Below are 16,069 nucleotides of genomic sequence, written 5' to 3'. Positions count from 1 at the left end.
TAAGTAGAACCATTTGATCCAATGAGAATCATGATTTTAAATTCTGAAATTTTAGATTTAAGTTATCCTTCTCTCTCCATCATTCTGCTCTCTTTTGCTTTGCTCGACAACTTATAGACTAAAGAAAACAACTTGTTACCCTATTCTGACCTCCCTCCCCTTCTATTATGGCTATAACCGAATGCCTATAAGGCCAAGGAAATCTGCTAAGTAACCGAACTTCACTTTGGAAGCTTCCAATTGGCTAAAAATGCTGACTAGGTAGCAAATTTTGGTCATTTCAGGAGAAATCTAGTAATATTGAGATAGTGGAGGGTAAGCAATCTTATAATGGCTTGTTAATTATTCCATATCGCTCTTGTATCCAAAATCCACTAAATCAAGTAATCTTTTATGCTTATGGGGAAAATGATGAAAAGAACTGACAATGCATTGATATAAACAACTAATATTTGTGGGTTAAAAGCTGATTGGAGGTCTTGGAAGGGACGTTTCAGCAATTCGTGGCCTCCCAAAAATAAACCATGATACAAGTGGCACCAATCTTTATTGTTAAAATTTTGAAGGTTTTGAGAAGATGGAGCTTGGAGAATTTCATTTGCCAAAGTTTTAATAGGAGGCCCTACTACCATTCAAGCTTGATGCTCTTAAGTTGTCAATTGACGAGACAATCAATGCTGAAACCCAATGGTAGATTTAGCCCTCTTGATATCTATTTCTCTTTTTGCACCAAAGAGAGTAAGGAAGAGAAAGTGAGGAATTGAGATTTAGCCTTGCACGGTAGAATACCATTCCCTTGTCCCAGAAGTCAATGATTTTGATATCTTGGGTCTTATGTTTTTTTTCCTTCAAAAATTCCCTCTCACCCTAGCCACCCAATACCCTCTTTCCTTAATTTTCTCCTAGTGGGGCCCACTAATTTGGGCGACAAGAAGAAAGGGAGGCGGCGCTTGTCCGCCTCCTGTAGACCTGAGTCGGCTAGGCCGGTTCAACGCCTAACACTAATCTACCTCTCGAATAGTAGATCAATTGTCTTGCTTTATTATTGAAGGATAAATATGAAAACCAGCCCTATCTTTGTGTTCCTACGCTGTTCTTCTCTTTTATTTACTGTTTTTACTTCCATGGCGTATCAAATTATCAAGTATTCCCTTTTTTGCATTATAAATAGGATCATTTTATGCAATGAAAATCATATTTCTAATTTTTAAATTTTATGTTTGAGTTTTCCGCTTATATCTAACTTCTCTCCTCACTTTACAACACTCTTTTCTCTCTCTAGCAGTGTCAATGCCAAAGATAGCAATGGATTTCTCTTTTGAAGGTTTTAGATGACTAAAATTTATCCAAAACAATACTATTGTTGATTTAATAGCAAATCACAACCGGCTTAGCGAGAATTCCATGAATAGTGAGAGAGTAGAGCTAAGGGAATCGTTTAAGTGCTTGTTCGCAATTCTGAACTACTCTTGTATTGAGGACTTTGGGATGATTTAATTTACCCTTTTTTACTTAATTTTTTAAGTTTTAAACCAACCATCTCATTATATCTGTATAAATCCTGGATCTCTTATTTGTTTTTTTCTTAAATTATTGCTTTTTATTTACTCACTTTTTTGATTGATTTGTGAGCATGATTGATTTTGCTCTAGTAGATTGTAGCTAAATTTTTTTCCTGTGATGTGAGTCTTTGTAAATGTGGTTTCTTACGCATTCTAGTTTCTCATACTTTTTGTTTTTCATCAAAATGGATGAATACTTCCTTGAAGTGATGGCCAGTGAAAAAGAAATCTTGATTTTAAGTGCGTGTTGTGCTCTTATCCTAGATTTTGCATTAGGAAACCCAAAACTTTAAGACATCTTGAGTCAGATTTGGTAGCAGAACTTAAAGTTGCATCATCTGTCAACAACTTGATGCTGAACAACATAATAATAACCTTATGTAAGTTGAATGAAATTGGATAAGCATTGGATTGCTAATTTAGATGATTTTTATCAAAACATGATTTTTAATCCTTTTTGGTCTCGTATTTATGATTTCCTTCTATTGTTTGCTAATTTTGACTTGATGCAAAACTCGTTTAGGATGCTTTTGGCTTGTAATTTTCTATTGTCTTACTTGCAATTCTTATGAATCTGGTCTCTTTGAGCAATCTTGTGATTTAGATTTTGGTTCCTTCCCAACATGGCTTATGATTTTTACTATAGTTGGAGTCATGAATTGTGTACCGATGCTGCAGACTTTCGATGCTCTAGGTTGCTGACGTAGTTTGATATATTTATAATTATTTTGAGGGATTTTGTGATTATAAATAGAGGCACCGTGACTTGTAAAAAGAGCTACTATTGCTTAATGAAATTTTTACTTTTCTCACAAAATTTTGGACTAGTTGCATGTAATTTTTTCTAGTGTAGTGCAATTGTTGATTGCCAGTTTTTTGGGGAATGTATCTTCTTGTACTGTGGTGAAGCTTGAAATTTTTATTTGTTTTTTTTAGTCTACATATTTGTTATTGGTTTGTGAGTCTAATCATGTTTGATCAAATCTGTTGCGATTTGAATTTTTTATATGTTGGGTGTCTTGATTGAATTGCCTTTTTTCCATTTTATCTAAAAGATTTTTGTTTGGTTGATCATTAAATTATTCTCTCTTGCATATTTCTCATACATTCTGGTTTTCATCAGCAGGTATAATATTTGTTTAAATTGATGGCATTTAACTGCAAATCTTGTTTTTGTGTGATTCTGTGTTCCTCTTACATTTATATTGGGAAACTCTAGACCCTAAGTCCTGCATCATATTATTTTGGCTATTCTTCTAGATTCTCATTTCTTGAAGCTTTGGCATAATTCAATACTCTTGGAAATGAAAACATCAGTTATTGTAGAGTTAAATTTATTTTTGACGTGCTAGGTTGATTCTATGCATATTAGGGAGGTTCTTAACTGTTCACAACTGGGCACCAATATTTTCTTTGATTATTGTATTAGTTTCCTAAATTGTGAGTGCTACCCTTGTCCATTCATTGCAAATATCAATAATTTCAATCCAAAACCGCTGCTTGCAATTTGACATGGAATATTCTATTACTATTTTTCCTTTAAAACCAAACAGGTATTAAGATCTCATTATGGCCGTTTCTTGGCAGGAATCAATTTTGTCCGTTTGGTAGAAACTTTTCTGCTACTTCAAGTGGGTCTTGTGCCACCCAGTGAATGACAGTGTCAGCTAGATGTCTTCACAATTATACAGTAATAGGTGGATTTCATTCCCCATAGATTCTCCTGAGAGCACACCTATTTCCTCCAAATTGCCTTGTTGATGCGAAACCCCTTTGACCATCTTCTCCCATAGAATCACTTAATCTAAGCATCTAATAAAAAAAAGGGCCCATGTGTTTGAAGGAATCACGATTTAGATTTCTTTGGGAAGCAATATACATAGCTAATGTAAATTATTTTACCTTCTCTTTAGATATACACTTTTTTAATTACCCTCATTGAAGCAATGCCATTGGACTCCTAATTTGCAGTTGGTTAGTTGCTTCCATACAATAAGGTGAGGGCTCTGGAATTGTGATGAGGTGGTTGTTAGATGATCTGACACCTTGGGTGCTCCGAATTATGCAAACTTGGTTTGTAGCGTTAGATTAGTTCGCTGGTATGGTCATTGGCGGTGCTCTAAATTATGCAAACTTGTTTTGTAGCATTAAATTCGCTAAAATATTGGAGCAATGCCATGATTCAAGTTGTACTGTTCAAGATAGCAGCAGAGATAATTTAAGATGCTTTATTTTTTCCTTTTCTGTTATCTTTGATTGATAAGTCTAGTTAGTTTTTTCTTTTCAAATTGAAACCATGCAATTTTTGATGTTTTTGTCTCGTCTAATTATAGATATTTGTTGGAAGTTTGCTACAGAGTTTGAACAAATTTACTAGATTCACATTCTTGTGCTAGTCTTTTTGTTTTAACTTTTCAGGCGGATTGTCTGAAATTTTCTTTCTTTAAAAATGAACGTTTAGGAGTGAATTTTTCTGGCTATCCTGCTGCTAGTGTTGGCTACATGATACCTTCTGTAGCGTACAATGCAACTAATTATGGACCTAATGGCATTGGAGGAAGGCACGCAAGTTCCAAGGTTAGATACATGCAGTGCATATGTGGTTTGTACAAGACATGGATTTAAGTTGCTAATATGCTTTCTTCTATAACGATGAACTTTTATATATATATTTTTTCGTGAACGACGATGAGTTATTTAACATTTTTCCCGCTATTCCAAGTTAAACTTGTGTCATTTGGGAACTTCTTCACAATGAGTTACATTTGCATGCTTCCTATCCATCATCTTTGAGCCCTGTTGTTAAGCCGAAGGTTTAGTTAACTTAAATCCTAGATGTTTTCAAATCATGATTTAGGGCTTAAGTAGTTGATCTTCGTAATAAATTTGCCAGCTTTCCAGATTCCCTATGACTTGAACTCCATTATACAGTAGAAATTGTCTCGCAGGACTGTCTTGTAGAATTCTGAAGAAGTTTTGAAACTGATTTAGATGGTGGGGATTTATTTAGTTGTATTAAACAGTGAAATTGATGGTTAGCAAGGATGTCAAAGAATACAGTTGTTTATTTTTCTTTTTTGATTTTCGTGACTTGGCATAAGTTGTGCTTGAAACTCATTCCTTGGAAGCGAGTTGATGTCTTCGTTTTACATGAGAAGGTTAGAAGTGAAATATGCATTATTGGAACTTAACTAAGCACAGGTACATTTATGTTATCATGTCTCTGCTCATTTTTCATAGTCGTTAGGATGTGATGTTGATCATTGAAGATGTTAGATATAAAGATCTTATCTCAGGCAAAGTTTTAGGACTGAAAAGTCAGAGCTTATATATATATATATATATGTTTTTAGGTTAAGCGGTATGGATTTTATTCAGAGGAAATCAAATGCTATTTTTTATGATGTCCTTATTTGATTAATCTAATAATTGTGAAGCATAAATGATGTTTGGTATCTGGTTACATTGACGTGTTGAATTCTTTCCTTGTCATGTTTGTGATCTTTGGTGCATTTATTTTCTCATATTCACTTGATTGTTACGGGAAGTTTTATCACCATCCTAACAAAATGTACACGCCATAAAAATTGGTTTTTAGCAAGGGTATTTATGACAAGTTGACCACAAATCCGTGCTGCTTTTGCAGCCAGACCCCTAACCACAGATGGAGAGCAGCGATCTGCAGCACATCCAATTGTTGATAGTTGAAGACTTCGTTTGGGACGATTTTCTTACTACTTCTTAAAATAGCTTTTTAGTACAAAAATTAATTTTTTCTACTAGTAAGCTGCTTTAAAAAGCAAAAAGAAAGCCGTCCCAAACGAAACCAAAATCTCCCACTAAATCATACCCATCCTTCATCTCCTGTTACTAAGTGCAGCGGTGACTAGGGTTGTCCAACAAGATAGTGCAAACTTTTAACGAAGTTCACCTAGCAAACTTTTACCGAAGGTCACCTAGGCCAGTAACTCATCAATAATGAGATCCGAGGAACAGATGCTGTTGCACGGACTGGCTAACACCAACTAGCAAATTCAACTTAGTAGGTACTTAATGAGAAACTTCGCAAATAGCTCTCCAAATTGATGATCAACTTTTGGATTTGTTAATAAATTTGACTACATAGCAAGGGTTTCAAAAGGAATATCCGTAAACACTTAAATTGTGAATGCCTATGTCACCACATTCTTTCAACTAGCACTTCTCCCTGCGGGGTTAAATGAATTGATCTTAAATTAGAGATTCCAGTCCAAATAAGATACACTGGATCTTGTCTTATTCTTTGAGCACAACCTTGTGGACCTAGGAATGTGCTACAACAAGAACCTACACGCAAGCTACACACAATTGCATCTCCTCCTGCATCCAATCTCGCTGATCTAACCTCCAACCCTCTGTAGCTGACCCCTCTCAGCTTTAACTTCTTATTCCACTTACATCTGATCAGCACACAAGCCAATCAGCTGACGAGCAACATTGCAAGCCAACCCTTGCCTAATCTCCCACTCTCATAGTCATTTGCAAACCCATCCGCCCTCCTTTCTGTGTCGAACTCCATCTCTTCTCTCACAGCCATCTCTCTCTCTCTCTCTCTTTAAGTTTATAATAATATTATTAGTATTTATTATTATTATTATTATTTTGTAACAAAAAAAGAGAGAAAAAATTAAAGTTAAAAAAAAAGAAAGAAAAAAGAACTTATTTTGTGCATGATCATCATCATCATCGTCGACACATCACCTTCGATCACTCTCGTAGGTATAAACGTTCTCAAAACCCAAAAAAACAACAAAATTCCCGCTTTCAGGGGATCACCCATACATGCTCTTCGTAGCATGGTGGGAGGGAGCTCGGTGCAGTGCTTGTGGCGAGGCGGGTAGGTCTTGTAAAAGCTCTTCGTAGCGAGGTGGGGACAACTCTAAGATCCGTGTATGCGCCATCATGCTTGCGGGGAAAAACTACATTTTCAAACAGGTACCTTGAAGACCCGTACATTCTTTTCGTAGCAGTGTCTCCTAAAACCTACCATACATGCTCTTTGTAGCATTGTGAAAATGCCCATTCCCTTAAATGAGGGAGACGTTGGGAGGTTGCCGACATTTTGTGAACAAAGGACCTGGACTTAAAGTAAAAATATAGGGAACAAAACTTGAATTAATAAATATGGAACCATGCTTTAAATTAACAAACACAATCAAATTGAAAAATCAAATGCTAATTAAAGATAAGGATCATTCAAATGGATACAAATGAACAAGCGAGAGACTCGTGGCCATGCAAAGAACAGAAATATACAAATAAGTACAACAACCTGCATATAACTTTGAACAAGAGTATAATACTTGCATAAATACAAAACTTCATTTGTGCGATGAAGGAGATTTGTAATGAGCACACAACCTCGCTTGCAGATGATAATGGGAGGTAAGGTGATTCAATGAACGTTATGGTGTGTTCTTGAAGAAAACATAAAAGCTCACACACAGTCAATGCCACTTAACTGCAAATAAATACACCAAACCCCTGCAAATGATGACGATCTATATGCGAAGTGTATGAAGGATTCCTCGCCAACACAAATAAGGGAGCTACACCAAATGCGACGGGCTATCCGCTAAGAAAAGCAGCACTTTTGTGGTGAGTACAAGCACTCACAAGCAACGTCAGAAGATTTGCACTTAATGTAGCCCGCATGCGGGTAACAATAGAGGATGTGAAGTACACTGACAACTATCCTACAAACACACTCAAGAAGACTGCGACGAATGCAATAGCACGTTCGTGAGCAAAGCATGAGAGTCATGCAACAAACAAGGCGATATCCTTACACTCAACATCAAGACGGCTTGGAAAGGAATACATTAGCTTGTTTGCTGTCAATGACATCTTGTACAGCCCATTTGCGGACAACAACAATTAATATACTATGAATATGATGGATCTCCTACGAACCCTGAAAAATGATGTGCAAGGAATGTAGCAGCTTGCTATCCAACATGCATGAAGAGATTGTTGATGAATGTAACTCAACCTTGCATTCGATATCAACACACAAACAAACATGTTCGCCTGATTACAAGCGACGACGATTATTATGCAATGAATTGCTAACCAAGATGTGTTTGAAAAGTTTGAAGCAAATGCAGCTTAAATGCAATTAATATCATTTAACTACAAATAAATATATCAAACAACAAATGGTCTATAATGCACACGATGATCCATCCATAAATGGCAGCAAGAGACAGGCAATCAATATGACAATTTACTCGCGATCATGCGCAAGGAATGCAACTCAACTGGAAACACATGGAAGAAAGTTATGGTGGAAATAATCCACTTGCAATTAATATCAGTTAACTGGTAGACAAGTGAACTAATATGCTTGTGAATAATGATTGCAAACAAGCAACGAGTGTAACAACCTCCTTATACTCAACATCTGATAGTTTGCAAATGAATACACTTGTCTACCTGCAAGCAGCGATGGTAAATACGTTGCAAGCATGACAAATCCTCTATGGACGCAATTATGCACACAATGTGTTATCCACTTGAGAAAACCAGGAGCTTGCAACAAATGCAAGTACCTGTGAGCCGTTGTAGAAAATTTGTCACATACACAACATACCGTCTACGAGCAAATACAAAAGAACTTCAATAAATGCGGACACCTAAGAGTCATTATAGGAGACTTGTCATGTATACGACATGCTATCCACTAACAAATAAAAAAAAGGCAGTAATAAATGCAAATGCCTACGATCCATAGCAGGAGATTTGTTAGTGCATGACAGTCTACCTAAAGCACCCCTCCCAGTATGCATCAAAATGCTTACCGATACATTCCTAGCATGCTTATATTTGCAATATGCATGGGCATAATGCAAATACATCATCTGATATACAAAATGCACCACGCTCTGGAAACACATTGCATTAACATGCAAAATGCATCATGCATATATACATTACAACATACAAAATGCATTATGGAAGTACATTGCATAACGTGTAGAATGTACAGTGCAGCAGCGCGCTAGGGTGATATGCAAATATATCATGCACTATACAAAAGCATTGTATCATCATGCAAACATTTTATGCATGCAAATCATCTACTACTGCGTCAAGCTAACATGCAACATGTCAAATACAAGCAATATGCAAATACATGTATTAACATACACATATACATGTTCATATACAAATATACGTGTGAGTATGATAACAAGTATATGAAAGTATAATTGTGTGTGAATATACAAATGTGTCATATACACATATTGCACTACATACATATAACTGTCTTACAAACACATCTTACAAAATGCGTACAAAAGTATATACTCATATGGACCCCAACTAACGTGATGTATGCACATACGTGACTCATCAGGATGCTTTGCAGGTTAAGAAATGAATTTAAGATTAGGCTCGATCTTTCTATATAAATAGATAGGAGTCAACACGGTTTGAACTATCAAATAAATATACGATCGTGACATCAACTGGGATATTTGTTTTATACGTTCATATTAGACATTCAAAGTCTATAACAAAGAAAATTCACTAATAAAAGCATAAAGCCAATGAACTCCATCCTCTATCGATAAGTTGACAGAGTTATCAAGGTTCAACCAATAAAATAAAATTGCCGATAAATACCTTGATGACTGTCGTGTTAACAAAAAATCTCAACAGGAGGGGACCCCAAACATTTAAAATGCCTCCAAATTCCCATAAAATACATTTAATTAACTTCAATGTATTTATGAACGATGTCAATATTTAAAATTGAAATAAAAACATCAAAATGTTTAAAACAAAATTCATGCACCCTTCGCAATTGTCCATCGAGTTGAACAGGTTTGAAAATACACTTCAACTCACAAAGAGCAAATGTTTGGTCAAGGATATCACCAGGATTCATTCTCAATTCGTCTCTTGCCAGCAAAGACGTGGCACATGTTATCTAACCGGTGGTTTCGTCGCCAAATGACACCACATGTAAACAACTATGACCAGGACTCACTGATTAGGTGATTTTGATGTCAAATGACATCATTAAATTATGGTTATAGTTAGAGCCCGTATAATTCCCAATGACATCAAATCCTTGAGATATGAATCAATAGGATATGACCGATAGGGCACAAAGCATTCTGTTAGATAAGGTGGATTCAAATTTGACCCCTTAGACAAATATTCACCCTAGATCCACAAGATACCCTTGGACGAAGCAACCCATGGCTGTTGAGAAGGATCCTTCTGATCGAATACCTCCTCTCACTAAGTAGACCAGGAATCATGATGGCTCGGGACCACGAAATCATGTGTTCTTGATCGGTTCTATCATCACTCCCCCCACCATCCGCTTTAAATACGTGGCGGCAAATTTCTAATTTTAAATATTAAAATTTAAATGCTAAAACGTGTTACTACCATATGATAGATACTATGTATCTGTTTGACAACTAGCCTTAATCGAAAGTTCTCTCTTGTTACCGGGAGAGGTATTTAACTATAGGGGCTTGCACTTATAGGAAACTTGAACTCAGATCAAGAAGTTCTCGCAAAATGAGTGCTAAATATCTAGGTAATATCTTATTCAAAACCCAATTCGCCTTTTGAAAGATTGCCTCAGAACTTAATTGTTGAAACTCTCCTCGACGTCCTGAAAAAGAAAAAGGAGCCACGGAGAGGCCGGGGTGTGAATTTTTGGATCCCACAAATGCATGATGGAATATGGCTGAATATATAAGGGGAAATACTAATGATGGTCTTGTGAAATAATATCCTTTTTACTTAACAAAAAACTGTGATGGGGGTTGGCTGATAATCCTTCTCATTTTCATGTAGCTTATGGTTTCCTTTGTCCTTTTTCCTCCATTTAAATGAACTTGACCTCTCAACGAAGCTAAAAGATTAGGTTGTTTGTACTAAAAAGCAATGTTCCCTTTATTGCTCTTGACCCAATCACCTAAGCTCAGGCTGGGGTCCTACAATAACCAATCTTCTATTGCAATTCTATCAAAGCAACATCTTTTTTTGGTGAATGACTCTGATAATCCTTCTCATTTTCATGGAGTTTGTGATTCGTGCAGCCCTTAGACTGTAAAGGCTTTTGTTTGAGTAGATCTAAAATTGAATATATGGAGTGTAATTTTAGTAATATATGTAGTGAAGGGATTGTGATTTTGGGCGATCAAGTAATTAATAAGAGCACACATTTTAGATATCTTTGGTCTATTTTTCAAAGTGACGGTGAAATAAATGAGGATATGATTAGTAGAATTCAAGTTAGATGGTTGAAGTGGAGGAATGCATCGAGCTTATTATGTGATAGAAAATTCTATAAGATGATAGTGAGACTTGCAATGCTTTATGGTGCAGAATGTTGGCCATTAAAAGAGAAGCATAATATTAAGTTAAGTGTTGTAGAGATGAGGATGATTAGGTGGATGAGTGGCTTTACTCTTAAAGGAAGGATACAAAATGAGCATATACGTGAAAAGGTTGGAGAAGCTTCAGTCGAAGATAAGATTAGAGAGAGTCGCCTTAGATAGTTTGGTCACTTAAAATGACGGCCTTCCGATGACCCTGTTAGGAATGTAGATGTATTAGATTTGACTTATATTAAAAAAGGTAGAGGTAGACCTAAAAAATCTTGGTTAGAAATATTAGATGGCATTCTTTATTAGATTTAGATGAAAATTTGACCCTTAACAGGACATAATTGAGAAAAAGGATTTATGTAGCCGACCCCATATAGTGGTATAAAGGCTTGTTGTTGTTGTGTGGTACTCACAATTAAGTATGATATCAGGCCCATAATCCCACTCACTATGGTTGATTAACATTTTTGGATGTAAGGATGGAGCTATAGTGAGGGTATTGGGGACACAAGCCCCCACTGACCTAGCAATTGAATTATTTTTACAAACTACAGATAGAACTGTTTTGCAAAGTTTACATATATAAAAAGAACCTAATTCTTTAGTTATAGTCCCCCGATTGAATCCAAAAGAACTATCCGACACTTGCCTCTATCTCCCTCACCAGCAGCAATCCCCTTGATGGATTGCCGGCATGAAATTGATGTGTCGCCTGTGAGTCCTTTCCGGTTTGAAGTTGAAGAAGCATGCGAAAGGGGGTGAAAGATTAGTACCTTTGTGGCGAGTTCCGATCATGACTTGCAATCTTATAGGAACGATGTTGTCGAAGTGGTCAAAACATCTTTCTTTAGCGACTCTTTCAAACTCTACACCGAAGCACGTGAAGCCAAGTGGCAACGAAGACATGGGGATGAGGAAAAGCAAACCATAGACTGAAGGGAAGATGAATTATAGAAATAGACAGGCAATGGTAGAGAAGAATATCGTTGACACCTTTATAGAGTCCATTTTGGCTCCTATCAGCTTTTGTTATGTTTCTCATCTTTAGTATTTCATTATTTTAATGTGTAATTAATTATGGTATTAATATATAAAAAGTATAATTATTGAATTTAATCAAAATTAATGTAAAATTTGATTAGGAAAAACATAGACAAAAACAAAAGAGAAGAGAAATTATAGAGTAGGCATGGAAGGATATGAAAGAAATATAGAGGATTAATAAATATATAATAAGTGTAATTTAATTAATGTACTTAAGATTAATGAAAATTTTAAATTATAATTTATATTTATTAATTTAATACTTAATTAATCAATAATTAGTTGAGATATTAATAAATACTGAGTATGATGAGATATTCATTGTTGTTATGTAATATATCTTAATTTTATTATCAATAATAAAAAAAAATTATTTTAGCTAACTACTTTAAATCCTGAAATAAGTATCCAAATAATTCATTAAGATTTAATCGGATTTAACCTCTATAATGCCACAGTTTTTAGGATTTAACACAATTGGGATTTAGTAAATTCGGATTTATAGGATTTACTAAATCCTACTCAAGTTAAATCTTATCTAAATCCAAGTTGCCCCTTAGTGTTAAAATAGTAGATTGATTTTATTTTATTTTATTTTTTGAAATTGTGCTCTGAGTTTTGAAGAACATTCATCTTCATTTGAAGATAAATGATATAAAATAATTTTTTTTTATAATGAGATAAGAACTGAGTTGTTTATGTGTGAGGTATATTTGAATTCATGTGATTCATTTTCTTCTTTTGGAAAATAAAGATTATAATTTGTGCTCCACAAGAAAAAAAATTATGCTCCGTGGCTATTTGAATTCAATCGATCCTTGTAAAATATTTCATTTATTTTATTATCAACTGGACGTACTAGTGGTATTCTTGTCTTTCTAGTTATAAGAGCTTTAGTCATTACGTTTGTTTAATAAGACATTGTAATAATTTATTGTTTTATTTTTTCATTGACATCTTGATAAGCTTCTCCTACAGCTATTTTTGTTGTCTTCTTCATATTAACATTAGATAAATCATCAAAATCAATTATGACATATATTTTTTTAAGAAAAGACCTGTGACATGCTATGCTGTTACCCTGATCAATTCGGATGTTAATATCAGTTTATTGAGACTTAAATTATATTTTTAATTAAGTTACCCTTTGTGATTCTTTTTAACTTTACCTACAGGGTGCAACTTCGGCCAGGTCACCTGCAGGGCCCACTGATGCTCAAGGCAGTCCAGTGACTTTCGGCGTTGCAGATGAACATATTGGAGCCGTAGTTGGTCGTGGGGGCAGAAACATTATGGAAATTACTCAGGTTTGGAATATAGTTATTAGTTGCCCTTAGATGATGAAAGGCTTAGACTCACTTAAGCAGGCTAGGCATTTTTCTGGAATAAAAAATCTTTAAATATTCTAGTTGTTTTACAATATAGAGTTCTTCCTCAAGGAGTATGCATTGTTTGAGTTGATTCTCTGTTTATTCTTTCCTTGTAGTGGATATTTTGTTGAACAAGATAGTTAAAATTCTTGTAATCCTTCTGTTGAAAAATGCTTTATTAAATATAATCTGCCAGAGTACACAATAAGGGCCGAATGTAAATGACACATTAAAGTAATAGAATGTATATCCTTTATTAATCACATGAAATTCCTTAAAATGTTCTCTTGATCAAAGCAGGGATACAGCAGGAAGCTTGTGCCTCTTTCTAAATTTCTAATTTCCTTATATATGATAGATATATATTAATAAATTTTTGTTTTTTGATATTTTTAGTGGTAAAAAACAATTTATATTCATTCCAAATAATAAACTTAATTTATATGTCCTGATTAATGAATCTTTTTGGGCTCCTCCACTGCTCTCAATGGGATGTATTTAGCTGATTGCTTTCGAGGATCATAACAGAGGGATTTTAGAGGTTTCTTTGAATAACCATGAATTTAAGTTCTCACTGTTAATGTGAAAACTGATGTTTATGTTTATTGTTCACTTACATTGCAAATGGGTGTTATTTCTTTTGTACTTGCTTAACAGCTGTAAGAAATATCAATAATCTTTCATTGATGAATTCCTTTGTTATCTTCTACATTTCCTTAAAAGTCTTAGTTGCAGGAAATTATTTGGATGATACTAAACGGTTTGAATCTTAAATAAGCATCGCTGAACTGCCTTTTTCTGCAGATTAGTGGTGCCAAGATCAAAATTTCAGATAGAGGAGATTTCATGTCAGGCACTTCTGATAGGTATAACACTTTTTTTGGACGAGATCGGGTTTGCGGCCGAGTGGTCGATGGAAGAAATTCCTCCCATCTCATTCGGGCTTGAATCTCCTAAACGTCCCCCAAAGGAAAAAAAAAAAGTTTTTCTGGATGCTAAATTTCAGCAGAGCATTCATTTACTATAAACTTCTGATAGTTTCTCTTATGCCTATATCCTTACAGGAAAGTAACGATTACGGGAGCTCCTGAAGCAATTCGTACAGCTCAGGCTTTGATAATGCAGAGGGTTTCTGCTAATACTGAGAGGTGATATTTACGGTTTGATTCCCATTCCACTAAGCTTCTGCCCTCATGGGAGATGCATCTTGCGCCAATTAACATTAATTCAGTACCAGCTTTTGGGAAGTTTCTCACGCTTGATTTAATGAGATTTTGAGGAAATTTCTGTCAGATGAGAAAAAGACTAGCACATTGGGTGGAAATATATTGCTGAGTTTGTCCTTTTGTAGTAATTTTGTTTTTTGATCAGTGAGTTAGCAAGGCTTTTCGTACCGTTGGATTAATACGAATTTCAAGTTCTTAAATTCAAATTTGTGATCCTCTTCACATTTCGTAGTTGAATTTGACCTTTTTAGTTGGCCTATTCTCCTCTTAGAAGTCTAGGGTTTAGAGATTTAATTTGTGTGGGCGACTCTTAGGTTTCGTTTATGATTGTTTTATTATTGCTTCTTAAAGCTGCTTTCTAGTATAAAAATTTTATTTTTAGTACTAGAAAGCTGTTTTAAGAAACAGTAAAAAAGTCGTCCCAAACAAAATTTTAGTCAGCTGACATCAATAAAAAGTTTGAAGATCTACATGGTAAGGCAAAAAGATGTGGGAAGGATCAACAATCTTTCTGAAACCAGATATTTATCGAATACATACCATTGTATTTCTATCCACTTACCTATCTCATACTTGCAGGAGATCATTATGTCTAAATATTATCAAAATATATGCATGATAGTGTATTTTATCTAAGTATTTTTTTTTCAAATGAAAGTTGAATATTAGAATATTATATAAATAAATATAAAAATTTAGATATTGGACAAGCAAGTACACAAATTCAATAGTGTATATGGAAATCCACCTCACATTTTCATAATGTTCCCAATGTTTCCGTCAGATCTAGACTTTAAAAATGAAGATGCTATTTAAGTACTCGGTTAGATTTTAATATTTCTTCAAGATCTTCGCTATTAAGTTTTTTTATATGTCCTCTGCAGTAACATAGAATGAAATCAGTGTAATGTTTATTTAGCTGTTAAGTTGATATCATACACTGGCAGAGCTGAAATGGGAAACAAAAATTATATTAAAGAAAAGCTGTATGTTTCACATCGGTTCACTGTGACAAAGAGGAAGAACTCAGTTCTGGGGATGCTTGTTTTATTGTGCTATGTTTTGTTTTTTGATTAGGCAATTAATTTTGATTTGTTGGTTAAGAATTTTGATTATCAATTAATAGAATTTGGATTCGAAATTTATGTATGTGATGTGAATTAGCTTGTCTTAATTAGCTCAAAAGTAAAAAACAAAAAAGCATTGATTAAGATTTGTTGTTATTATTATTATTTTATATTAGATGAGGATATTATGAATAAAATTTTGTAAGGATAAGTAAAATATTTAGATTTGCTCTAAAAATTGTTTGGTTTTTTCTTATGAACTGTACTCATTTTGCATAAATTTAAAAATTTTGAGGTCTCATGTTTCGTTTGGGATAGTTTTCTTACTACTTATTAAAGTAACTTTTTAGTAAGAAAGCCGTCCTGAATAAAGCCTCAATCTAATTCAGAATATTTTGATCC

General features: G+C 34.5%; 1 protein-coding gene across 1 annotated transcript in view; it reads left to right on the top strand.

Moving 5' to 3' along the window:
* The window catches only part of LOC110099888 (protein BTR1), a 39,590-nt gene extending 24,740 nt beyond the window's left edge, over nucleotides 1–14,850 (top strand). Inside the window, exons 5-8 of the mRNA XM_020827193.2 lie at nucleotides 4,024–4,139; nucleotides 13,180–13,311; nucleotides 14,179–14,240; nucleotides 14,439–14,850. Coding sequence (XP_020682852.1) covers nucleotides 4,024–4,139; nucleotides 13,180–13,311; nucleotides 14,179–14,240; nucleotides 14,439–14,526 — 398 coding nt within the window. The 3' untranslated portion in view covers nucleotides 14,527–14,850. The remainder of the gene's footprint in view (nucleotides 1–4,023; nucleotides 4,140–13,179; nucleotides 13,312–14,178; nucleotides 14,241–14,438) is intronic.
* The last annotated feature ends 1,219 nt before the right edge of the window (nucleotides 14,851–16,069 follow it).

This window comes from Dendrobium catenatum, unplaced genomic scaffold, assembly GCF_001605985.2.
Source record: "Dendrobium catenatum unplaced genomic scaffold, ASM160598v2 fragScaff_scaffold_1088, whole genome shotgun sequence".
NCBI classification, from domain to species: Eukaryota; Viridiplantae; Streptophyta; class Magnoliopsida; order Asparagales; family Orchidaceae; genus Dendrobium; species Dendrobium catenatum.
The sequence above is the reverse complement of the archived record's forward strand: the minus strand, read 5'-3'. Positions and strand labels throughout refer to the sequence as shown.